The following is a 27,023-nucleotide window of genomic DNA, read 5'->3' as shown; positions in this document are numbered from 1 at the left end:
TAAATTTGAAATATTTTATTTATTTTATATTATTTAGAAACCCATGAGAGAGAAAAATAATGCAAATCAGCTCTAACATGTTTCACCATGTTTCACCCTCACACACAGTAAAGTGTCTGCATCCCATATGAGCATAATTAAGTTGTCTTTACGGATCAATGTAGTGTAATGATCAGCAGCTCTGACACAGTTTGGTTTCTGTCGTTGTAGCATCTTCTTCAGTAAACTGACTCTTCCTCTCTGCCTGTCCATCACGCTCTGCTCTCGTCACGAACGCGTAATTGGCTTGAGGACGGAGGGTGGGTGTTGGTGTGGGTGTGGGGGGGTGTATGAGTCCACGGTGGGTGACTGAGACCATATCCGTTGGTTGTTCCAGGACTTGTCTCTATAAAAAGCCGCTGAGCGCGCGCAGCAGCTCAGACCTCCTCTCCGCTCAGGTGCGTCCAGCTGACAGAGACGCGCGTCATGATGGAGCACACATTCCGGGAGCAGCTCTTCTTTCTGGTGCTGAGTCTGTCTGTGCTCAAAGGAGACTCCAGATACATCGAGGTGAGGCTCAGGGACAACATACTTTATTTAAACTTAATTCAACTTTCAATATGTTGTACTTTTCTTTAAAGACTTTCCTCTCTCTCCTGCAGAATAATGAGATCTCCAAAGATGATTTATTTTCATTTTTCAACCCGGAACTGAAGAGAGAAACACCCGAGGAGTTAATGTACCGCCGACCTCTACGTAAGTCATGCAAAATAACTTATTCTGCTGAAATACATTAGACTGAAATCTGTGTTTTTTAAATTTTATCTTATGCATGCACCCCAAAATCAAAGAAATAAACATGGCATATTCATTTTAAGTCCTTTAAATTATAAAGAGACCATGTGCAGCATAAGACAGACATTTTAGCAGCAATGTATTACACCAGAGTTGTCTAAAAGCCTCTAAAATACCTTCTTTTATCATCATATCTCAGTTTTCCAGCTTCAGTCTAGTCTTAATAAGCATGTTAAATAATTAGAAAAATAATGCATAAAGTAGAAACAGTCAGGGAATAAAATTTTCAAATTACAGTGCTGATAAAATGTGATTAAAATACAACTTGTGCATGCTTTATTCATCTGTTGCATACACTTTAATTTCATATTGTACTGATGCACTGTGACCGTCCCTCAGGTTGTCTGGACATGGTTGCAGTAGAAGGTCAGTTCACCTTCACAGCCGAGCGCCCTCAGCTCAGCTGTGCAGCTTTCTTCATGGCAGAGCCCAACGAAGTCATCAGTGTGGATTATGACAATGTGGACATCGACTGCAGCGGGGGAGACTTCATCACGGTAAACTGACAACTCTTCTCTGAATTTAACATTTTAATGTGCATCTACAATCCCTGGAAGTGGAGCTGGAATATAAACGTGTAGAAACAGCCTCCCATGTCAGGGATAAATGAGTGAATGTTTGTGTGACTTTTTCTGCCTGTGGTTTTCTTTCATGACACCAACCTGGGGTCAGTTATCTTTCCTTTCTAAGCTTAGAATCACTTCCAGATTATCCAGAAAGCTCCTTTGACATAAGCCAGTGTACTCTTTGAGCTCCCTCATCATGCTCTCATGCATCACAGTCATCAGTATGTTCCCCACGAAGCAACATCAACCAAAACGCCTCCTTGATTGAATCTGACGTCCTACTTTCTGTCTCATGTCTACTGCAGGTGTTTGATGGCTGGGTGATGAAGGGAGAGAAGTTCCCCAGCTCTCAGGATCACCCTCTGCCGGTGTATGAGCGTTACGTGGATTACTGTGACTCAGGATCAGTGAGGAGAACCGTGCGCTCCTCCCAGAACGTGGCCATGGTCTTCTTTCGGATTCACAACGCCGGCAGCAGCTTCACCCTGACAGTCAGGAAACACATCAATCCTTTCCGTGAGTGCAGCTATTTATGTGGGAGTCTGTGGTGATAACAGAGACATCAGAAGACAGTTGGTCAACATTTTACCTAGATAAGAGAGAAAATTGTGTCTTATAATAAGATGCAAAGACAAGGATGAAAAACAAAACGTAGGGTACAAATTAAGCGCTCAAAATGTGTTGATTTCTTCTCTTATCTTTGCAAGATTTAAAAAAACTCTGTATAATTTAATTTGGCTTTTAAAATCACCACATCCTCTAATCTTATGAAAACAGTAAGAAGAAGAAGATGTCTTGATTTGTTGTGCAGGAATGAAGCAGAAATGCAAAGTGTGAGAAAAGCATCCTCCTGCTTTTGAGAATCGTTGATTTATTTTTCTCTTACCTCACACTATTACTGAAGGTTTAACTCCAGCCTTGACAATTCAAATTCAATAAATTAAACTGTAATACACATGCAAATATGAGCTTTGTTATCTCTGCATATTGTTTGCATTATCTCTCTGTGTTTTTACCTGGAGCATCCTCCCAGGAGAGCCTTGTTAACGTCCCTCCTGTCACTGTTTCTCGTCCTTCTTGCAGCCTGTAATGTCATCTCCCAGTCACCAGAGGGCAGTTACACAATGGTGATCCCACAGCAGCACAGGAACTGCAGCTTCTCCATCATATATCCAGTCGAGATCGACGTCTCTGAGTTCAGCCTGGGACACATGCACAACTTTCCCAAGGTGAGCAGAAGCATACAATCTCACTGTCGTCATATCTTACCTTGATCTTCTTCCTCTCATGTACTTACTAACTATGATGGAAGTAAAGACAGTTGATTGAAACATAAAGCAGAAAGATACCAGACACCCAAGACTCTGGTCTTCACTGCAACGATGCATGATAGTGTAACTGACTAAACCAAGGGCGCCCAAACTATCAGCACATGACCCCCGGAGAGAGAATCAGCCCGCCTGTGTGCACATGCCACATCCTCTTGTGAAGGTATAGTTGCACAGGGAAAAGAAGAGTTCAGTCAAAAGATGAAAACTGCACCTGTCCTTTAAAACCCCTTCAAGGCACACTGCAGCACTGACGTAGAATGAAATGCTTTTATTCAACACAGCAAAATGTCTTTAAAATAGCCGACATGTTGCAACCTATTCAGGTCCACCTCTTTAATTTCACACCAGTACTTCAGTGTACACTGGAGAGTTTATTTGTAGGACAGTTGCAGTTCTTATTTGTTTGAAGAAGAAATATGCACAACATTCCCTGAAGTACGCAGAGAGCAGCTGTGTGTGAACGATACAGAGACCCAGCAGTGCTTCCAGTCTGCTGTCTTCACTTAATGACGAGTAACTGCAGGATGTTTGATAGCCAACTGTCTGCTTTTGAGTTTCTACATGTTCAGTGGAAAGCAGGTGGGATCACTCGTTTTAACTGTATGACAGAAGCCCAGAAAAAAGGGATAAATTCCTGGAAAGAAGCACAGGGAGGAGGCAAGAGTTTAAGAATGTGAGAACAAGTTGTCTCGGACATTTTTCACAAGTAAAAATCTTGTTTATCTCATCCTGCAGAGAGCAGAAGCTTCTTCTTTGATAGCATTAAGATGGTTAACTTTAGGCCAAAGGAAAGGAAAGTTTATTCATAAAGCAACATGTGCACATAGAGCAATTCAAAGTGCTTCACAGAGCTGTGTTTATTTATTTCTATTTATTTATTTGTGCAAAGAGAAAGGTCAAACTGAGGCTGAAAAATAAATGAATATGTAAACTGCACAGGGTTTAGAGCCTGACTAGTTTTTAAATGAAAGCATCTGCAAAGTCAGAAAATAAAAGCAGATCCAGGCGTTCATAAAAAATTCTAAAAGCAGGAAGAGAAGATATTTTACAAACAGTTATAACAACAACATGCATGTAAAGAAAAATGATATTAAGCTAATGTAACAGTAGAAATTATGGACTGTACCTTTAAGACACACCGTGACTTACCAGAGGAGGAACGTCACTAGATGGCGCTGCTTTGTTTTGTCCTCCGTATGAACACATGTCTGCACTACAGCTCCTCTCAATTCAACAGTAACGCTCGGGTTCGTGTGATGACATGTTTCCTCATGTATGATAAAACAGTGACCGTACAACCTTTGAGTTTCGTAAGGTCGATGTGTAGCTTTTAAAAACCTTGAGCCATGTGTCCAGGCTTGGCTAGCGCCACTATCGACACGAAACCGTTACACAAATAATAAAATGTATTAAAACTTAAAATCAAGGTCAACTATTCGCTAGTTTAAGAAAAAGTTTAAAGTTGTTTTTGTGCTGAAGTGATCCTTCAGAGTTTACTTTTAATTTCACACATGACACAAACATTAATCTCCTGGAGGACACACAGAGACCTCTCTGGATGAAAGCTGGGAGGCTCGACAGCTGCTGCCAAATGCTTACACACCACTACCATGTGATGTAGCGCGTCAAGGCTGCAGCCGTTTCATGAAACACACATGCTTCATAGACTAAATCCTACAAGTGTTTCACAAACTGCAGTGTGAGTGGTTTTAAAGGCATTCTAAACCTACTGTCAGTATATAACAGATGTTATGACGCTGTGTGTTGATGTCCACAGAGGTCCTTGCCCGGCTGTGCAGAATCAGGAGACTTTGTTCAGCTGCTGGGAGGAAACGGCATCGACACATCGAAGCTGCTGCCCATCACAGACCTCTGCATCTCCTTCACCGGACCCAGTGAGTTGCCCACTCCTCTCCTCCTCCCTTTATTTTAATTATTGACCCACAACGCTCTAACGCTTCTCCTCCTCTCCCCTGCAGCTCACATGAAGATCGGCTGTGACAACACGGTGGTGAGGATGGTCTCCAGCGGGAAGTTTGTCAGCCGAGTGTCTTTCAGCTACAGGCTGCTGGACAGCCAGGAGCTGCAGACGATCAAACTCAACAACGTGGAGGATTTCTGTTTCAACAACTGATCCAGGATCGTAAAGAGACTGAAGTGTCATGTGACTGCAATTATTTTACTGAAAACAAGAGATCACCTGGTCAGTCCATCCGGTTCAAACGTCCACAATCCAAAGACATAAAAATAAAGGTGTATTAAATAAATCCATTCACAGTGATGACGTTACAGACTCCAAAACTCACCCGACGTTTGATTCATTGGTTTCTGCTTCTCCGTCGTTGGACTCATCGTCCGCCGCCTCATAAAGCTCAATGAAGTGTCCTTTGTGTTTGGTGGATCGCTGTCGTTGTTTATGTTTTTCATGTACGGGTTGGTGGTCGACATTCTTGCAGAGGAATGGTGCTAAAACGAATGTTCAACCTGCTGTTTCTTTCGCTGAATGATGACATGATGTGATGAGTCATTTCCTGCCACACCACAGAGGAAGAGGCGATGTGTGTTCAATAAATTAATACGTGTTCATCGCCATTAAGCTGTTAAATTTGTATAAAAACCTTTTTGTAATAAAATTATTCTGCATGATAAAGCACTCACTTCCTGTTTCCTCTCTCTTTGTACTGAAACCTCATCGTCCAGCTGAGTATACACACAGTTTGGTGCACAGTTATTTGCATTTCTAGCATCAAAAGTTGGGAAAGGTAACAAATTAACCGATCCATACTGTCCTACTTTTTGGGCATCCTTCTGTTAGGGAACCAGCGAACCTATCCGACCTCAAAGGATGGAGCCAGACACTCTGTGATGCAGTGATAGGTCAAATGAATCCAAACTTATCGTGCAGCAGTGGTTCTGACGGACAAACACAAAATGCACCATGTTCAAATATCTCCTGGATTTTGAGAGTAACTTCAAGGTGATCTATGGCAACATGAACGAGAAGAGAGAGCACAAAATGCTGGATGTCCTCCATGGTTACCCTTCATTTATGTGTCCTGTTCTTCTTCTTCATTGACTTCAGTGGCAAGTCTGCACTGTGTCGTGCTGCAGCTATCGCCATCAAGCACACACCCCTGCCTACAAAGTAAGAGTACGACAGGCTTTGGAAACAGAAAGCAAGTTCAGGGTTAACCCAAGAACCAAGCCAGACTGGACCACTTGGTAGAAACACACCAAAGGATATAAAGTAGGAATGCAAGACTTTCCTTTACAGTGATGTCTTACAGTCTTCATCCTGAATATTAGATTATGTTTAATCTGATGAGAAAGCACAAATGGAACTTTCATTTGAAGGAACCTCACTCTGTTATCAACTGCTTTAGGTATTTATTGTTCTACCTTTCAAGACAGCACACTCATCCTGTTGGTTCAGTTTTGTGCTGAGACATGATGACACAAAAACACTGAGGATTTTAAAGGCACATTCTGTCATAATTTAGTAGGCTAGCAGTCTTTTAAAGGCTCTATGTTGTGTTGATTCTGGCGACCCCTTTGGATGAAATCTGTCGTGTTTTTGAGGACTGCATTTCCCATGAGCACCGTCACCCACTGTTTTAAAGATGAGGCAAATGAATGAATCTTAAATACTACTTTTCTTTGTTTAAGTCAACTTTTATCAGGATGCAAAGTGTTGATGTGTGGCGACCGTTAGTTAGTTTACAAGCCTGGGTGTGATGATGTGAGCTTCAGTGTCCAATAAATGTCTGAATAACTTAAATATGCACACAGTTTAACTCTTCAGTCCTCAAAGAGCAGTGAAACGTTCACCCACCAGTGTAAACATTAAATCCTGCTCATAGACATTTAGCTCTTTCAGCTAGCAAAGCTCTGGTTGTAGAGTTTCTTGTTTTGAAACGTTGTCAGTTTGATAATCCTGCTCCAGTATCAGCCATGAGGACAAAACATTATGTCAAAAGAAGATTATCTAAAGAAAAAAAAACTCCTCCTGTTTTAGCTTTACCAGCAGAGCTCTGAACAGAGACACTTCAGGGTGAATGATGAATACTGACTCGTCTTTTTTGCAGAGAAAACATCATATTCATCTCTTCACTCATGCATTTAACCTGGATGCTAACGAAACAGATGCTCTGGTGGACGGATCACCATTTTCAAACAGCAGCCAATAAGCAGTTAAAGTTTATTAAAGGAAGGTTTATTTCTAAAACATTTCAATAAACATCCACCCAGTGTTTGATTTCATTCATTTACAGCTGATCTGTATTTAAATGAGGTTTAATTTGCAGCGTTCAGGTTCATTTCTCCATAAACAACCTCCGTATTGTCAGGTGCCATTTCACGACCTCTCCTCGTGTGATGTCACCGTGTGTGCGGGGGGTATAAAACCAGCCTTCAGTGTCACTACAGAGGAACAGCAGGACATATCTCTGAAAATAACGGCTCCGATGGTACGAAGCAATGAGGCGACCGACGATTAAAGGCCTGCAGGTGTTTTATCAATGACAGACACCTGGAGCCGCAGCTGTGATGAACGACAGTGTGATGATGACCCATGTCTTTATTGCGGGAAACTCTGCCCGTGTGTGTTTGTGTGTGTGTGTTCAAACATGTAATTGTAATAAGCACTGCAGGTGGTCGTGCACTGATTTGAATATCACAGAGAAGAAAGGTGAGAAGCTGTCGGCTCTGCAGCTGTCGGACAGAATGAAGCAGTCGAATCTTAGAATCTTAAAACACTATAGTTCAAGTTTGATTAGGTTTGAACACATGAAAGACTTCAGACACACTTTATTCTTTCACTACTGTTATGGTTACAATGATAAAGAGACACCAGGAAACAGTTCATGAAAGATCTGTGTATATTGTGATGCATTCAGTGTCACCATGTCAAGTCTGCAGGGATGTGAGCACATGACTGTTTATGCAGCTGATAATGAGACAAAGATAAGAAGGCGTCAAGGTAGTGAAAGATGACTAGGGGTCAAGGTAGGGAGGGATGAGCAGGATTAAAGTTAGGGAAGGATGAGTAGGGGTCGAGGTAGAGAAGCATGAGTAGAGGTTAGGTTGAGGAAGGATGAGAAGGTGGTCAAGGTCAGGAAGGATAAAAAGGGGTCAAGGTAGGACAGGACGAGTAGGGGTCAAGGTTGGGAGGGATGAGTAGGGGTCAAGGTAGGGAAGGATGAGCAAGGGTTGAGGTAAGGATGAGTAGGAGTCATGGAAGGAAAGGATGAGTAGGGGTTGAGGAAAGGTGGGATGAGTAGGGGTCAAGGTAAGGTGGGATGAGTAGGAGTCGAGGTAAGATAATACGAGTAGGGGTCAAAGTAAGGAAGGATGAGTAGGGATTAAGGTAGGAGAGATGAGTAGGGGTCGAGATAGGGAAGGATGAGTGTGGTTCGTGGTAAGGAAGGATGAGTAGGGATTTAGGTAGGAGAGATGAGTAGGGTCGAGATAGGGAAGGATAAGTATGGGTCGTGGAAAGGTTGGATAGGAAGGGGTCGAGTTAGGGAAGGATGAATAGGGGTCAAGGTAGGGAAGGATGAGCAAGGGTTGAGGTATGGTAGGATGAGTGGGAGTCGAGGAAGGAAAGGATGATTAGGGGTTGAGGTAAGGTAATATGAGTAGGGTTCAAAGTAAGGAAGGATGAGTAGGGATTTAGGTAGGAGAGATGAGTAGGGGTCGAGATAGGGAAGGATGAGTAGGGGTCAAGGTAGGGAAGGACGAGCAAGGGTTGAGGTAAGGTAGGATGAGTGGGAGTCGAGGAAGGAAAGGATGAGTGGGGTTGAGGTAAGGTAATATGAGTAGGGTTCAAAGTAAGGAAGGATGAGTAGGGATTTAGGTAGGAGAGATGAGTAGGGGTCGAGATAGGGAAGGATGAGCAAGGGTTGAGGTATGGTAGGATGAGTGGGAGTCAAGGAAGGAAAGGATGAGTAGGGGTTGAGGTAAGGTGGGATGAGTAGGGGTCGAGGAAGGAAAGGATGAGTAGGGGTTGAGGTAAGGTAATATGAGTAGGGTTCAAGTCAGGGAAGGATGAGTTGAGGTCAAGGTAAATAAGGATTAGGAGGGATTGTGGTAGGAAAGGATGAGTAGGGTTCAAGTTAGGGAAGGATGAGTAGGTGGTCGAGGTTAGGAATGATAAAAAGGGGTTGAGGTAGGGAGAGATGAGTGGGGATCAAGATAGGGAATAATAAATAGGGGTCAAGGTAAGGTTGGATAGGTAGGAGTCAAGGTAGGGAAGAATGAGTAGGGGTTGAGGTAAGGTGGGAAGAGTAGGGGTCTTCAGGTTTTATTCTATAGAGTTTCATATAAGATAAAATAATGCCTGTCTTCTGTAGATGATCAGCAGCAGTCTGGTTTAATCAGTGTTTCTTCTCTACAGTATGAAAAGGTAAAGTTCAGAGTATATGTGCTCCCAACCGACTTCAACTCTGATTGATTGTGATGATGCCACTCGGATTGAACTCCTCCGCTACCGAACAGATCGCAAAAAATCAAGCGTGACATTTAAATCTGGCCTTTCAGACGAGGCAACATTATCAATAGTTTGTCAATCACTCAGCGGGGGCTCAAAGGGAATACAGACACTCCATATTTTTAGTGCAGTGACTCTTGAAACCTCACACTCTGGTATTCAGACTCTTATAAACTGTGTGTGTACAGAAAGATGATTTATAGAAATGACCTGGATGTTTTTTATAATGCAGGATAGAGTCAAGGTGGAGGCGTGCTGCAGAGATGGACATGTTGGTGAAACATCTGTTGAAATGATGCCATGAGAGACAACGCAGGAGACACCCAAAGCTAATTCCTACAAACCTGATCAGGCTGCAGGATTTCTCACTTTAGTCTTGTCGGCTCCCTGGAGGGTTGACCAGGATCGTCGCCCATCTGTTCCTAAGCTCCACTAAAGGTGTTCTCACACATATAATGGTGATTCACACTGGTGTGAGAGCTTCCTTAAATGTCTTCTCACTATCACACAGCTGTTCTTACTCACTGTGAGGAAACCCGGAGGCCTGATTGGACATTTTTTCTCTGATCTGTGAAATTCTAATCTTCCTCTGATTGTGTTTGTTTTATATTTTGAGGAGCGTGTCCTCACATGACAACAGACGCTCACTTTTCACACTGCATCCATCAGATATTCACTTCTGTTACATTATGTAAACAGAAAAATGGGATATATGTCAGATATATATCCTATTATCAATACAGCAAGCTCTTAATTCAATACATTATTTTATTTTTTTCTTCTGTTTTCTATTTCGTATAATCACCTGCTCACTATTCATCATCTCTCCGAAGTCCAGCTCTGGGGCATTTCCATACGGCCCCCAGCTTCCATCTTAAAGGTGACATATCACGCTTTTTTCATCAATCAAAAAACATGTCTTTAAAGTTTATGCTCAAAAAAACACTTTGAAATCAGATTTTGGTCTGCCTGAAAACCCCTCTTCTTCAGTCCTCCTCAGAACACTCTGTTTTCTCTCTGACCACGCCCCCTCAGGAAGTGGATGTGCCTCGGCTGTCCAGCACGTTGATCTAATGTTTACATGTTGGCTGAATATACACGGCTGCTCAGAGATCACGTTACTTCAACCCTCTGAATCTGATCCAGAATCTGATCCTGACGGAGAGGTGCCTGCAGCAGGACCTTTCTGAAGGATTGGTCACAGATTTAGTGTTTCTTGATTTAGTGTTTCTTGTTGTTTTATTTATCAGTATGTCGACGTGTGTCTTGGTACACAGCTACGAACATGTAGCTATGTGGCTATGCTAACTAGCGCTAGCACTTATCCATGACAAATAAAAATCATCCACTAGATCTTCAAATCTGCAGACGTGGGGAGTAAAACCGACCTTTGTGTTTATTAAGACAGCCTACAACTAGCATGCCTCCCTCCTAAGCTCCTTGTTAGCACACATGTGTGCAGGTAATGAAAAATGGAGGAGGGATTCAGTATTATTTTATACAGTCTATGGGCTGAACAAGCTCCGAGCTCTGACTCCGTGACAGACCGGATATTGTTGTTACGTAACAAAAACACGGAAGTCTGAAACGGCTCGTTTCACACACATTTACAGAAAGGTGGAGAAATCAGAACAGGGGCAGAATGGATTCTTTTTATTCTCGGGGGGTTTGTAGACAGGGACACATATTTCAGGTAGAGAACCATTAAAAAGTCCATTTTGCATGATATGTCACCTTTAAAATGTGTTATCTATGTCCCTTAAATTAATCCCATTCTTCATTATGTGTAACTTTGCATTTTCTTTCAAGTGCATAAACAAAATGAAAGTAAATCCAGTAATGTCTCACAAAGCTGACATCGATTTCCTGTTTTATTTTGTAGGTTTTTACCATGTGTTTTACTTCCTGTTCCCTCCCTTTCTATTTTAGTTCCCTTTTTAGTTTTATTTTATTGTATTTTTTTTAAAATAATTGTTACTTTTTATATATTTCTTCTGCACTGTCTACTCTGTTACTGTGACACTTGCATTTCCCCGTTGTGGGACGAGTAAAGGACTCTCTTATCTTATCTTATTCCCTTGTTTTAGTTTAGTCTGCAGTGTTTCCTGTTTTATTTTGGAGGACTTCATCCTCATGTATCTGGTTTATATTGTATTCCTGTCCTCCTGTTTGATTACTTAATCAGTTTCACCTGTGTCTTTTGTCACACCTGTGCTGATGACCCTGTGTGTATTTAGTTCCTCTGTTTCCCCTCTGCTTCAGGAGTCTTTCCTTAAGTCTTTATACGTCGTCTCCTGCTGCTCATGGTTCCCTTGTGTTTTCTTTTGGACCTTCTGGATTCTACTTTTCTTGGTAAGTAAGTAAATAAGTTTGTTAAACCTTTTATTTTGCTCTTTTTTTTTATAAATCTTGATATCCTGCAAAAGAGTCCTTCGTTTTCACACGTGTGACAGAAACTGAGTCTCATGTATTTATAATAAGAATAATAATAATGAGAATCTTTATTTCTATGGTGCTCTCTTGTTTTCTAAGTGCTTCACAGGAAAACACAAAACACAAAACACAAAATAAAAAAATAAAAAAATAAAAATATATATATAGTATAAAAAAAAACAAATAATAAATAAATAAATAAAAATAGAAAAAAAAAAGAACTCCAAGATACTAGAATGCATAATAAGACATCAAGAGCAGAATGACAGTGGTTTGAAACGGTTGTTGATGAACACTGAAAGTTCAAAAGACACAAAAGAGGACACAAGAATAGATCAGAATTAAGAACGGGTGCAGAAAAGGCAACAATTGGTGCGTACAATTATTAAGAATGCAGGAAATTCAACAATTTGTGCTAAAAATGTTGTTCTAAAGTCTGAAAAATGACATGACAAGGACAGATTTTGATCCTGCCATGAAAACAATCATGATATTTAATGTTATGATATCATGTGATCTCTGTTAAATCCCTGTTTCAGTAATGATCAAACAACCACAGTGCTAATTCTGAGGGTTGGCAGTCAGCTGTCGTATATGAACCATACAAACCATCGCTAATTGAACACACACACACACACACACACACACACACACACACACACACACACACACACACACACACACACACACACACACACACACACACACACACACACACACACACTCCCTCTAAATATAAAGCCAACTTAATCCCCTCGCAGCTGTGTAACCTTTCCTCACTGTCCACCAGGTCCACATCACATTAAATTGTCACTCAATTTTCACCTCATCACCATCAGCTGAGACTCCAATTAATCCAAGAAAATGCTGAAACCATCACACACACACACACACACACACGCACACACACACACACACACACACACACACACACACACACACACACACACACACACACACACACACACACACACATATTCACACACACATATTCACACACACATATTCACACACACATGGGTCACTCCTAATGAGGAGTTATGACACTGACAGTGACGCACAGAGTGACGAAACAGAGAGACGGACAGCATGTGGGAGATGAGAGCCAGAGGCGTTTTTCAAATACATTCATCACAGGATGCGGTTACATTTGGAGGACTGACACTTGGAGTGAGGAGACGCTGTCCTGAAATCACAAACATACAAATAGAAATGTTCTTCTACTTCTACAAACTGTGACCTTGTCCCTCATGTCTTCACTGTTTTCTTTCCTTTAACTAACTCATCATTTTTATCTGATTTATGAAAACGATGAAATTAATTCTGTCTGGTGAAGTGTTTCTGGCTTGTATTCCCATCATCCCTTTCAATCAATTAAACTTTATTTATGTAGCTCCAATTCACAACAAACGTTATCCTCAGACCGTACTCTATGTTCTATTATCATCAAAGACCCAACATCAAGGCAGGATCAGATCCAGTCCCATCTTACAGACAGGACTCAGTCTGATCTCATCTTAATCCACCATGAGCAGAGCACTTTGCAGCATTTAGCAAGTTACAGTGGCAAGGACAAACTTCCTTTAACAGGCAGAAACCTCCAGCAGGACCAGACTCATGTTAGACACACATCTGCTGAGGCCGTGTTGGAGAGAGGGACAGAGGGAGATGAAGAGAGAGAGAGAGATGATAGTGGGGAGAGAGATAGTAGGAGTTGTAGCAGCTGGAAGTCTATGGTAGAGATCCAGAGGAACCTAGGAGACAAGGGAGCTCAGGGACTCCAGAAAGGTCTATGGTTAGTAACTTTAATGGGACAGGAAGAGTTAAAGTACGTGATAGGATCCCAGTGTGTCAGTCTAAGCCTATAGCAGTATAACTAAGACCTGGCCCAAGCCTGATCCAGCTCTAACTATAAGCTTTATGAAAAAGGAAAGTTTGAAGCCTACTCTTAAAAGTAGAGAGGGTGTCTGCCTCCTGGACCCTGACTGGTAGATCATTCCAAAGGAGAGGTGCCTAATAACTGAAGCCTCGACCTCCCATACTACTTTAGAGACTTTAGCACCCCATCCTCTATTTCAGGGGTCAAAAAACATGTCTCCAAACCTTTGTCACATATCTTTTCTTTTCTTTTCTTTCTGATACAACTTTTAAAGTGATTCAACATTTTCTTGCAGATCGAACACAGTTCCTTCTCTTCGCTGCTACTTACACATCACAACACTTCCCTCTCAGTTTTGTTCTAAGTATCTCTTAATTGCAAGTGTCTCCAAAAGCTTACCTGACTTGTATCAGCACAGGAGACTCCAAACTTAATCATGTGCAGGAAAAGTCTCCACAGGAAGTTGAGTCACCGGAAATGAGGACATGATTATGATTGCATATACATGTGTGTGTGGAGTAAATATCCACACTCTATAATGATCAGATGATTCTTATGATTGATTGCAACCTTTTGGAAACTGAACAAACACATAATTACAGCTTGGAATCGTCCCGAGGGAGACAGGGTGATTATCCGGCTCGATTACAGCCAATCAGGCACAAATTGCATTGTAACCGCGAGGGTTTGTGCAAGCACCATCTGCGTGTTTAAAAGCATCACTCGCCGCCATCGTACCGTGCTTCAGTAATTTTCCTCCACGTCACGGCTGAGAATGTCAAAATGGAGAGTCTGTCGGGTATTTTGGGAAGTGGGACGCGCAGAGGAAATCCTTGGAAAATGCAGCGTGTCTTCACTTTTGTCCTCCCCAAGGTGAGAGTATCAGCATCTCTGCCTGAGGGGACGTCGTGTCCGTGTGGGTGTGATTGGCTGATGCTGCTGGACCCAGGTGGTCTCTGCGTGTTGGGATCGCCATGCGTCATCGAGACATGGAGCACGCAGTCATTTCCCAACAGCACAGCCCTCCTCGCCCCCTTCAGATGTCCAGTAAGTGGATGCTAAGCGAGAGCACTTATTTTAACGCAGACACGCTCAAACATGCATGATGGTGCACAACATCAGAGGACACTGAAGCTGCACTTCAACCCAACACTGAAGAGAATCTCCAGTTTATACTCCAACAACGTGACATTTCAGACGCACTTCACACAGAAGAACATTTATTCAGCTTCAAAATTACACTGTAATCTTTAACCACTACAAAGGTGGAACATAAATCACTTGAATTATCCTACTCTGTAAAATATGAGACACTTTTAAAACATATTACAATGTACAGAAAAGACTAAGTCTAGTCTAGTCATCTCTTCCACTTTTTCAAATCTCACTTTCTGTTTTTATTGCCTTTTAAATGCATTTCTTTATGTATTATACTACCCTATCAATCAGTTCTAGACCGTTCTCTATGTTCTATTATTAACAAAGAGCCAACATCAAGACCGGATAAGATCCAGTCCCATCTTACAGACAGGACTCAGTCTGATCTCATCTTAATCCACCATGAGCAGAGCACTTTGCAGCATTTAGCAAGTTACAGCAGCAAGGACAAACTTCCTTTAACAGGCAGAAACCTCCAGCAGGACCAGACTCATGTTAGACACACATCTGCTGAGACCGTGTTGGAGAGAGGGATAGAGGGAGATGAAGAGAGAGAGAGATGATAGTGGGGAGACGGATAGTAGTAGTTGTAGCAGCAGGAAGTCTACGGCAGAGATCCAGAGGAACCTAGGAGACAAGGGAGCTCAGGGACTCCAGAAAGGTCTATGGTTAGTAACGTTAATGGGACAAGTAGAGTTAAAGTACGTTATAGGATCCCAGTGTGTCAGTCTAAGCCTAAAGCAGCATACCTAAGAGCTGGTCCAAGCCTGATCCAGCTCTAACTATAAGCTTTATCAAAAAGGAACATTTGAAGCCTACTCTTAAAAGTAGAGAGGGTGTCTGCCTCCCGGACCCTGACTGATAGATCATTCCAAAGGAGAGGGGCCTGATAGCTGAAGGCTCTACCTCCCATACTACTTTTACAGACTTTAGGTGCGATGAGCAGGCCTGCATGTTGTAAGCATAGTATTCTAGAGATGACAGAACTTAAACTTCCTTTAACAGGCAGAAACCTTGAGGAGAACCAGACTCATGTTAGACACACATCTGCTGAGACCGTGTTGGGGAGAGGGATAGAGGGAGATGAAGAGAGAGAGAGATGATAGTGGTGAGACAGATAGTAGTAGTTGTTGCAGCTGGAATCTGGCACGTCCACAGCAGCAGAGATCCAGAAGAACCTACGAGACAAGGGAGCTCAGGGTCTCCAGAAAGGTCTATGGTTAGTAACTTTAATGGGACAAGTACGTGACAGGATCCCAGTGTGTCAGTCTAAGCCTAAAGCAGCATAACTAAGAGCTGGTCCAAGCCTGATCCAGCTCTAACTATAAGCTTTATCAAAAAGAAAAGTTTGAAGCCTACTCTTAAAAGTAGAGAGGGTGTCTGCCTCCCGGACCCTGACTGGTAGATCATTCCAAAGGAGAGGGGCCTGATGACTGAAGGTTCTACCTCCCATACTACTTTTAGAGACTTTAGGTACGATGAGCAGGCCTTCATGTTGTAAGCATAGTGTTCTAGAGATGACAGAACTTAAATGCCTTTAACAGGCAGAAACCTCCAGCAGGACCAGACTCATGTTAGACACACATCTGCTGAGACCTTGTTGGAGAGAGGGATAGAGGGAGATGAAGAGAGAGAGAGATGATAGTGGAGAGATGGATAGTAGTAGTTGTAGCAGCTGGAGTCTGGCACGTCCACAGCAGCAGAGATCCAGAGGAACCTACGAGACAACGGAGCTCAGGGACTCCAGAAAGGTCTATGGTTAGTAACTTTAATGGGATAGGAAGAGTTAAAGTGAGAGACAGGCAGAGAGAGGGACAGACATGATACCAGTGTGTCAGTCTAAGCCTATAGCAGCATAACTAAGAGCTGGTCCAAGCCTGATCCAGCTCTAACTATAAGCTTCATCAAAAAGAAAAGTTTGAAGCCTACTCTTAAAAGTAGAGAGGGTGTCTGCCTCCTGGACCCTGACTGGTAGATCATTCCAAAGGAGAGGGGCCTGATAACCGAAGCCTCGACCTCCCATACTATTTTTTTTAGAGACTTTAGGTACGATGAGCAGACCTGCATGTTGTAAGCATAGTATTCTAGAGATGACAGAACTTAAATGCCTTTAACAGGCAGAAACCTCCAGCAGGACCAGACTCATGTTAGACACTCATCTGCTGAGACCGTGTTGGAGAGAGGGATAGAGGGAGATGAAGAGAGAAAGAGATGATAGTGGGGAGATGGATAATAGTAGTTGTAGCACATTTATCATCTAACAGTCTTTCTCTTAAAGGTCAAAGTCATCAAATGAATCATCCAAAATAAACACACACTCCCTGATTGGAGTTATTTTTATATCAGGCTGATGTTATTACTCAAAATATAAATTCCAGTCAGGTTGACGGTGAGATAACTGAGTCATTAATTAACGGCTCTGAGCTGAAAATAAGTACAAGACCTTCTTTTTTCTGCTTTGAGAGCAAATCATATATTTATATCCCAGCCTCACAGTTTTTAAACTCATGTATTGAACTTTATTTTTCTTGCCAGCGACACATTTTTCCAAGAAGTAACGAGACCCAGTCCATTTTTCAGATTCCATATTTAATATATGTGTCAGTAGTTCACTGCAGCTACAGACTCTATACAAAGACAGACGCTAATACAAAAAACAAACAGGAAGGACAAAGAGTGCGTTTTAAAGTGTGTTTGACATGTTTTGATTTACAGGTGGTTTACAGCATATTTAACAGACATCTACTTGGTTTTCTTCTTCTGCTCTTGGAAGAAGTCGTTGCAGGCGACAGTGAGGGCGGCCACCAGCACCACAAACTCGTTGAAATCCACCTCGTTGTCTTTGTTCGAGTCCAGGTCGTTCATGATTTTCTCCACCAGCATCGGATCCTTCTGAGACTGAGACAGAAACAAAAAAGAAAGATGATTAAATCCTGATTCATTTGGGCTTAAAGGTCTACATTACGGACTCTTCTGGTCCCCTTTTGAGCGGTTAGAAGTAGCTCCATCTGTCTGTGTATGATGAGCAACATTCCTGCAGTCGTTTGATTGATATTGGCGCTTCATATTGACTCAAGGCGAGAGCTGCCACCGGGCGTCCAGAGGAGAGCAGAGTGATGTTTGAGCTAAATGAGGCATGAGCTGCAGCTGATCACACACCACATTAAGTGCTCCGCTCATTTCCTCCAGGATCGAAAAACACGACACGGCTTTCCTTTTTCAAAAGCCCCTCAAAGCTCGGAGGAAGCAGTGATCTTTATGTTGCGGTGTTCATTAAAGCCTTCGATTTGGCAAAGGTCAAAGTAAAACACTAATCCACTCTGCGGGTAAACCTGAGACGGGACACACTGTGTGAGGAGGATATCTACTTGAGCAGCTGAATATCCTGCAGGACTTATCAGCCAACCAACCTTGTCATCTTTAGGCTGGTATGCATAAACTAAATATTATCTTTTAAGCACACTTATTTTGACTTAAAGCACATGTTGTGTCTGCAAAAAGCACTGAGGTTCTGCATATTACATGTAACCAATGTGATGCAGTTTTAAGAGAATCTGCAGGCTGGCAGGAAAAAGATGACAGCTCATTTCCATCCTTTAGATAAAATTGTGTATAATTAAATGTAAGCTGATGTTTGTTTGACTCCATTGCTATCCATTAAAATCCATCATCTATGTTTCTATTAACAGTATAAAGTATTACATGTCTACATTTAGAAACAGTATACCATACCATGTCTAAAATAGTAGTGAAGTCAGGACCACTCCCACCAAAGAGAGTTATTATTTACATGCAATGAGTTATATTTGGTGGCATACGTGGAATGCCAAAGCCTGAGGCCGGGAGAGCAGACCTCCCCTCTCCGTCATCTGCATACATGAAAAGCTAAGGCAGGGAGAGCAGCAGCAAAGACTCACACAGGACTTCCACCAGATTCATGTAAGGTCCATCAGCAGGACAACCTTTCTGGTCCTCTGAAAACCTCTGACCTGTTGACTCCAGGCCTGGCTCCGCTCATCATGACTTTAGTTTGTTGTTGTAGTTAAGTGAAATACGATCTGGTGATAACACAGAGTGTTTTATTCTGAAAATTAACCGGATGTTTTCATTTTCTTTTGGTGAAACCTGACTTCCTGTCCCACTCCATCTGCTCTGTTGAGATTGATGCGTCGTGCTCCGGCATCCGCCAACAATAGAAGTCTTGTGTATCTGATCCGGAGGACTCCGACCTGCTGGATCAGAGACGCAGCCGGAATGCAACGGAGCGGATCCAGTGGAAGTTAACACATTGACTAGAATAGAAACCTATCAGATCTGATGCCGTGACGGATCGGAGATGGACCGGACACGGATCTTGTGGAATTTGGCCATCAGGGTACATTACAGAGCGAGATACATATGACACTGAGACAATCAGACACAGCAGGAGGAGTGGAGCCGGGTTTAAAGCGGTCTGCAGAGACAGCAAGAAGAGTCATGTGGCTGCTTCAATGCACAAAACATGCCAGATGCATAACAAGGGGCTTTTCTCCATTGTTTGATTTAAAAGACTCCTTCATTTAAGACAACAAGTGGCAGGCGGAGGGAGTGGGTGTGAGTCGAGGCAAATTTGGTCCATGGCGTGTGTCTGATTGTACCTCACAGCTATCAACGACACCGTAAACTGAGCTCAACTTACGTGCTGATAGTGAGAACAGAGGATCAAGAAAAAGCTTCACATCTGCATTAAACCTTCACATTTCTGAACGCAATGGAAGACAATTTAATCCCATTCCCCTCTGGCTGCCCTCCAAGAATATGTTCTAGATTTAACTGTATAATACACAAACCATCAAGAACTGACTGCATCTCTAATCGATCATTTGTAAACTGAAATAATTCAGCACATAAATCAGAATCTCCAGAGCCGACTCTTGCAACTGTCTAAGTCTCCTGTCGGAGGAAACTGAAGGTGAATGTTTCCTCACTTGGGCTGCATCTATTCTCAGAGGTGACTCTGGCCCAAGGGGACTTGATGACATCACAGGAGTGTCTATATTTGGAGGGGATACGGGCCACTGATGATGATGCGTGAGCACCTGAGGCCTCCCATCCGTATGAGGAAGGACAAGAAGATGATAAAAAGAATACATCTAAAAGCAACAGAGATTTGACCCTGTGGCCTCTGATGGTTTCTCTTGACGTGTTGGTCTCAATCATTCGGAACCGCAGACTCGTCCGCGCCGCTATCATGAAGACTCAGGGTCTCCGGCTTATCTAAAATGACCTTATCCATCTCCTCCCCCTCATCCTTTATTTTCTGCAGAGCTGTGATGAAAGGGCCAACAGCAGTTACACTTTAACAGCTGGAGAGCATCGATGAGGAGACGATTTCCTCAAACAAGGTCGTGGTGATCTTTATGAAATCATTTTGACTAATTCACCTTTTAGACAAGGACAAACGAGCCTTAATCATCAAATTTACATGTTTACTGTCAGGAAAGATAAAGTGGGACATACAGAGAAATGCAAAAGTACAGTTGCACCAACAATAATCTATTATATCTGCCGTATTTTAACTGATATCTTGACTTTTATAAGTCAGTAACACTCATTTGTGTTCCCTGGTTCTCTTTATAATCCTACTTTTGCAGACACCAGTGTTATCTATGATATTTATTGTTGGTTTGTTTCCTTTTTCTTGTGCTGTTTTGTTGTTGTATTGTTTAAAATGCACTTTGTAATCCCAGGTTTCAGGAAGCTAGTGTACAAAACAGCTTCCTGTTTTTAAAAGAAGCTGTTATTTTTGGGTTAATCAACCTGAAGACACCCTGACTGTGACTGAATAATCATGAAAACCTGAGTGCAAGTTTGCACAATACCACTTTGTACTGAATCTAGCAAAGGGACATGTATTTATAAAGCACATTTAAAGTGCTGCACAACCAGGGAGACAAGACAGATGACATGCAACCCCGATAAAAAGACAAAGAGCATGCATACTGAAAAAAACAAGGGATGAAATATGAGAATAAAACTCAAAATGTTATAATAAAAGACTTGCAAGATATAGAGTAGATAAGAAGAGCCATCGAGAGGAGATGTGGACATGCAGACTGTTCCACAGCTCAGGAGCAGTCACCACAAAGGCTTGATCCCCTCAGTTTTTAAACCTTGAACTTTGGGATATCTTAAAGCAGCTGGTGAGTTGACCTAAGTGGTTTATAACTGGTGCATGATGAGTGCAAGAGATCAGCAAGATAGGAAGATGCCAATCCATTTAAAGCCTCAAAAACATTCAATGGAAATGTTGACGTGCAGCAGCATCGTGCACAAGCTGGAGACGCTGCAGAGGCGACTGATCCAAACCAGAATACAGAGTTACAGCGATCAAGCCTTGATGTGATGAATAAATCATGCACGGATATGTACGTTAACTGTAACATTAAGTAACAATTCAATCAAAATAAAGAGAGAGTATGTGTTTTGTAAGAATTCAGGGTTAAAGCCTGATAAGTTATCTCTATGTTTCAGTGAAAAATGCTCCTTTCTTGGACAATCTCTCTGTTTTATTCTGCCAAACATGTCAGCAACGTGAGGTGACATCTTCAGTTCCAACACTCTGCAAGAGCATCATGGTACCAAAGTGGAAACAGTGCATCCCTTCTCACAACATCCTCCTCCTTTTTTCCCAATTTACAGTGTCTATCCCCCACCTCTTCCCAGGAAACGTAAAACTAAGCAACAATAGAATGATAGAAAGACAAAATAACTTTACCGTGAGGAAGTCAGTGAGCTCACTGGTCAACAGGTCCTTCAGCTCGCCCTTGTTGAGTTTGTATTTGTCTCCATCGTTCCCGGAGTAGTTGTAGAAAACTGATATCAGTGCATCCATCGCACCCTCGAGCTGGCTCGGCATTCTGCTGGAACGAGGAGAACTCTGCGGCTTTCTGTAGAAGAACAAGTTTCAGTGTTCAGAGGTTTCATATGATGAGCGTCAGAGTGCGTTTGTAGGAGTGGTGCTCTTACCTGGTTAGAGTCCTGTTTAAATGTGGCGAGACGCGGTGGCACAGCTTGTTTATTAGGAAGTGAGAGGAAGCGAGGTGTGCCATCCTCTATCTTTGCAGGGATAATTAATTCCACAGGTGAGACGCCCATGGTAACTGACTTTCTTTCCAGGTGTTAATCAAGGCCATTAAGTGAAAAACATGTACCAGTGTAACCCCGCAGCACCCATGGGCCTTCACACATGAGTCTCCATCACTTACATCCCTGAAGTGACTCCAGCATGCTGCAATGCTTGATCAATGGAGGGCCTGTCGTGGAGATGTTCATAATCAATATTTTTAAGCATGCATACAGCTTTTTATTCTCACATTATAGTAATGGATGTCTGTTTTTGAACACATGAATGATTCAAACCTCTTTTAACTTTAACGATCTTTACCTGCATGAATCATGTGTTACTTTACATGTCGTTGATACTGCTGACATGATAAAGTATGACAGTCGCCCTGTGTTTCTGAGGCCCTGACGTGTCCTCATCTTTGGAAACTTACAGCAGACATGTCTCTCTTGTTAATGAGACCCTGCACAGGGGGATTGAGAACTGAAATAGATGTAGCATGTTTGGCTCGGGGGACACTACAAGTTTCCATTTTTGTTTCCTTTTCTTTTCTCCACTCGAGCTGACGTGCAACAGTCAGTGTCATATTTTCCTGATACACACAGAAAAAATAATAAACTGTTTCCTATGTAAACATTTAAGGTTTTATATATTCATTACAAATTAAAGTTCTGCTTTATTTTTCATCTTCTGCGCTACATTTCAGTGAGGAATATTCTACTTTTATCTACAAAAATGACACATTAACTATAAAAACAGTCATAAAGTCTGGGTTACAAAAATGCACTGTGAGCTACAGAGAGCTGTAAATAATTTGAGGATATTATGTTTCTTATTTGAGCTGTCAAATGTCATTTTTTAATCACAATAATTCACAATTAATCACAAATTAATCACACAATTTGTATCTCTTCTAAATGTCAAGTCAACTTTATTTGTATAGCACATTTAAAGCAACCAATGTTGGCCAAAGTGCATTACAAGGTAAAAAGAACCAAAAAACAACTCAAAATATTTATTTAAAATAGTAAAATCAAGTGAAATCTGTCGGGATGTTGATGTTCTCACTTAGAGGAGACGGACAAAGAGAAGAAATAGGTCTTCAGGAATCATTTAAAACATTCAGTAGTGGAGGCTGATTGTATCTGAAGTGGTCATCTATTCCAGAGATCGGGGGCAGCTACTGCAAAGGCTCAATCAACTTGAGTTTTAGGCACATCCAGAAGCAACTGGTTGATTGACCTCAAGCTGCGACAATTGAAGCCAATGCAGAAGTGTTTAAAAACTGCAGTTCCTTGAGTGTCCACTTGAGGCTGGCACCCATTCAAAGAAGCCGATCTTTACAGCAGAAATAAACATGTTTACAGCCTGGTACAAAAAACGAGTGTAGTCTGGATAGCTCATTTCTCGATCGGCACACACTGTACGGGGGGTGAATTTTTTCATAACTCAGCAATTTTGAAAATATTAAGATTACAAGTTTTCCATTATGAGAGGCACAGCTGACTTGATTGACAGGTGGGAACCCTGTAGCTGTTGGCTAGGAGGCTCAAAACCTGCCTTTTTACCTCACACTAGCTTGACAGCAGTTATGGCAACTTCAGCATTTCCAATATGGCTGCTGCTGACGATTGACTTCAAAACACGGCTTCAGAACCAGATGGGTGACCTCATGGATACTACGTCCATTAATTAAACAGTCTATGGTTGATCTCAGTGATCGAGCTGAAGTAAAAACATGGAGTAAGATGGTGCCAATCCATTAAGGGCCTTGTACATTTTAAAATCAATCCTGTGATGGACTGGAAGCCAATGGAGAGAGCGTAGGGAGATATTTTTCAAGGTTTCAATACTCGCATCAACATAGCAGTGGACTAATATGATCGCTTTGTGTAAATGTATTTTCATTATTATTGCAGAAACACGAAATAATGATGAACACTGTGCAGAGAGTTCTGCAGAATAACCTCAAAGTTACTCAAAAATATGCTGAAAGGAAAATACAGCAACTCAAGCACAACGAGCAGCAACAGGCGGCACATTGACCTGAATGTAACATTACTAAGTGATGATGTAATGCCCAATTGTACACCTGTACAGGTTACTGAACATCCCTCTTTATATTAAGCAGCTCAACACAAATTAAACTTCCATCACTGAAAGATCCTTCACATTAAAAGCAATAATCGGGTCATCTTAATTGGGGGAAATAAGGCCACGTTGGATAGCTTGTGTGTTGTGTGACTTGGATGCAGCTTGCTATGATAATTCTGATACTCCAGGGTAATATCTGATGAGTTGAAGAATGCAACATACTCCTAAAAGATGATGATTGTCATATTGTAACTTAGTCCTACCCCTATTAAAAAGTAGGATCCTTTTATCAGAGACTTACAAACATTCTGGACCAACCTTTCTGGACCTAGAGGCCTTAGTCCAATATTTAAACTCAATCTAACTCACTCTCCTCCCCATGATTCTCCCAGCTTTATCCTTGTAATCTCCTCTCTGCAGGTTTTAGTTCTAGCAGCTCACACCCTGAGTCATTCTTCGTCTGACGTTCGCTCTCTAACACGACCGTCCCTCCTGCGTCAGCGTGTCATAAGTGACAGCGTAAGAGTAACACTTCGTCCAGACCCTCGGCTCCTGAAGACAACACCTGAGGGATGTCAGTTGACAGGTGCGCTCACAACTTTTCTTCCACTTGCTGCCACTGTCGCAGAAAAAAATCAGTTTCCATTTGTTAAGCTGATGAAACAGTTTGCTTCACGGCTTGCTGAGAGGAAGCAGTGCGTGAAATGGACCATGTAACCTTAACGCAGGCTGACGTTACAACAACATGGAAATAGTGAGGGATGATTCCAGAACAACAGAGTCAACAATATGTTGAGTCAGATTGTGCTGTCTCTTTTATTGCTTCATGTTGAATGTATTTATCCCCACTACGGTTGAAAGTCTTGGATACTTCTGATGGTTGAAGTAACCCAGTTTGAAGAGTTATCTTTACTATACATCTGTTCTCGTTCTCAGATGACGTGTCACTTTAATTTCCCGGCTTTATCTTATCTTGTATCTGTGTTTCATTTTACAGATTGAACATGAATCCATATTGAGTTCTGACTTTGAAGTGGTGTTTAAATCTCCGTCATGAATCTATGACTCCCCTCGCCAGCAGCTCTTAAGTCCAGACAGAATTATCTGAATTGGGTGCCATGAAATTTTCAATCGAGGAACATCGTCTTCAGGGATCCATCGACTCTTTCTCTCACAACATGAACTCATGTTTGTGGTTTGGAGAAGTGGTGAGTACCATGAACCTTTGACTTGTCATGCAGCATTACCTTTATACATTTACATTAGTCAGGTAGTCAGAATTTAGGTCGCCATTGAAATAACTAAGAAATAAGTCACCATAAAACAAGCAGCAGAAGAAGACTCAGTAACCAGCTAGCTAGCTTTCCTTACGCAGTGTGTGACTTCTACTTCAGCACAAATCACCTAAAAAAATCTTCTCAGAAATAAACCCTGATCTCATTCTGAAGATAATAATGTAACAAACTGTCTCTGTGAATACATTTTTCTTCCCGTCTCACGCTCATGTAAGAACAAACCTTCTCATGTCACACTCTGGACCTCTGGGGTCGTCACTCCTCTCAGTCCTCTGTGCAGCACTCACTGAGTGGAGGGTGCTCCAGAGGCTGAACCTCTGCACCTGTTGATGAGCCCTGACATGAAGCTCTTTCTCCTCCTTTTATAACTCCAGAGGTGTTATCACATGAAGTCACACAGGCTTAACATGGGACCAAACTTGTTGTGTGTAGATAAAGGCAGAGCAGGAAAGAGAAAAAGCCTGGAAAGGAGTCTAGTTACTGATTTAATAATAATAATAATAATAATAATAATAATAATAATAATAATAATAATAATAATAATAATTGATATTATTAATATCATTATTATAATAATTTAAAAAAGTAATAGCTATTATTATTGTTATTGTTCTTATAATGGATATTATTGTTATTATTCATATTGTTATTATGATTAATAATGGTTTACATCTTTTTATTATTAATATTAATAGCAGTACCAAACATTATTATTACAAAAAGTTATTAAAGAATAGTTATATTATAATTGATATGAATTTTAAATGTAATGATACCAATAATAATTATTATTAATGATAATAATCACCAGTACTACTGCTATTACTACAACAACTAATAATAATAATAATAATAATAATAACAATAATAATAATAATTATTATTATTATTACTACTACTACTACTAATAATAATAATAATAAAAATAAATAGATAATAATAATAATAATTACTATATTATTATTATTATTATTATTATTATTATTAATTTTTTTTTATTATTATTATTATAATTATTACTACTACTACTACTACTATTACTACTACTACTACTACTACTACTACTAATAATAATAATAATATTAATAATAATAATAATAATAATAATGTACACCCAAAGTAGTATAAAATGATACAAAATAATAAAAACTAATGAATAATTAGTGACTTATTGGCAAACTTAGGCAGATTATGATGAATGAAATGTAGGAGTGCAAATATTTACAGCTGTTTTATTCATACTTCAATTATTGATGAATTGTTTAATGCACCAAACACATCAATCAGTACTCGTCTATCTGCATCAGTTGCATTAAGGACCATTTGAAAGGGTTTGCAGTGAAAGTTAATGTTAGGCGTCTCTTTTCATTACTGACAGAGCCGAGGTCTGAGGTCTGAGGTGTTATCATAGCTGTGAATCTCACTCAGTCAACATCAGAGTAAAAAGCTCCTGGAGGTTTTCTCACTATGTGCACTAAAGTGACTGAATTCAATAACCACCTTCTGAAAAGAGGAGTGCTGAAAGCATTAGCCTTTATTCTCTGAATGGAGACCATCGCCCTCCTTCTGCTTCCTTGGTAGTTAAGTTCAGGTTTTCAAAGGTTTACTGAAGGGTCACACGCAGTATACACCAGATATGTTTCTGTTGTAGTGAGTAGAGCGGTCTGACACCCTGTCATCGTCTCCTCTAACACCTCGGGGTTCATGTTTGAGATGTGGTGAAGCACTTTTCTTGGAAGACATGAACACAGAACCTAACTTTGTTGTTTTTAATTGTCTGTTTCAACTCGTACTGTTGTTGTTATTGTTGTTGTGGCCCTGAAGTGACCTCCTCTTATTGT

General features: G+C 41.2%; 2 protein-coding genes and 1 long non-coding RNA gene across 5 annotated transcripts in view; 2 read left to right on the top strand and 1 right to left on the bottom strand.

Moving 5' to 3' along the window:
• crhbp (corticotropin releasing hormone binding protein) overlaps positions 1 to 5,388 on the top strand; it is a 6,154-nt gene extending 766 nt beyond the window's left edge. Inside the window, exons 2-8 of one of the 3 annotated variants that reach the window (XM_034710053.1) lie at positions 377 to 549; positions 639 to 735; positions 1,174 to 1,331; positions 1,706 to 1,916; positions 2,484 to 2,629; positions 4,509 to 4,626; positions 4,711 to 5,388. In XM_034710053.1, the coding sequence (XP_034565944.1) occupies positions 466 to 549; positions 639 to 735; positions 1,174 to 1,331; positions 1,706 to 1,916; positions 2,484 to 2,629; positions 4,509 to 4,626; positions 4,711 to 4,865 (969 nt within the window). In that variant the 5' untranslated portion in view covers positions 377 to 465 and the 3' untranslated portion in view covers positions 4,866 to 5,388. Of the gene's footprint in view, positions 1 to 345; positions 550 to 638; positions 736 to 1,173; positions 1,332 to 1,705; positions 1,917 to 2,483; positions 2,630 to 4,508; positions 4,627 to 4,710 lie in introns of those variants that run through there. The other 2 variants (XM_034710055.1, XM_034710054.1) reach the window with 2 other exon arrangements.
• A 6,068-nt stretch (positions 5,389 to 11,456) lies between these two features.
• Positions 11,457 to 18,329, top strand: LOC117831222. Its single transcript, XR_004634958.1, has 3 exons — positions 11,457 to 11,570; positions 14,404 to 14,577; positions 17,462 to 18,329. It is a non-coding gene; the product is annotated as an uncharacterized LOC117831222 (long non-coding RNA).
• On the bottom strand, positions 17,259 to 25,508 carry s100z (S100 calcium binding protein Z). Its single transcript, XM_034709817.1, has 4 exons — positions 25,405 to 25,508; positions 21,697 to 21,983; positions 21,446 to 21,617; positions 17,259 to 17,586 (listed from the first exon to the last, which is right to left on the bottom strand). Exons 2-4 carry the CDS (start codon positions 21,777 to 21,779, stop codon positions 17,431 to 17,433), a joined length of 411 nt encoding a protein of 136 aa, XP_034565708.1. The 5' UTR covers positions 21,780 to 21,983; positions 25,405 to 25,508; the 3' UTR covers positions 17,259 to 17,430.
• Positions 25,509 to 27,023: the final 1,515 nt, after the last annotated feature.

The sequence above is a fragment of the Notolabrus celidotus genome, chromosome 19 (assembly GCF_009762535.1).
Source record: "Notolabrus celidotus isolate fNotCel1 chromosome 19, fNotCel1.pri, whole genome shotgun sequence".
Classification (NCBI taxonomy): Eukaryota; Metazoa; Chordata; class Actinopteri; order Labriformes; family Labridae; genus Notolabrus; species Notolabrus celidotus.
The sequence above is the reverse complement of the archived record's forward strand: the minus strand, read 5'-3'. Positions and strand labels throughout refer to the sequence as shown.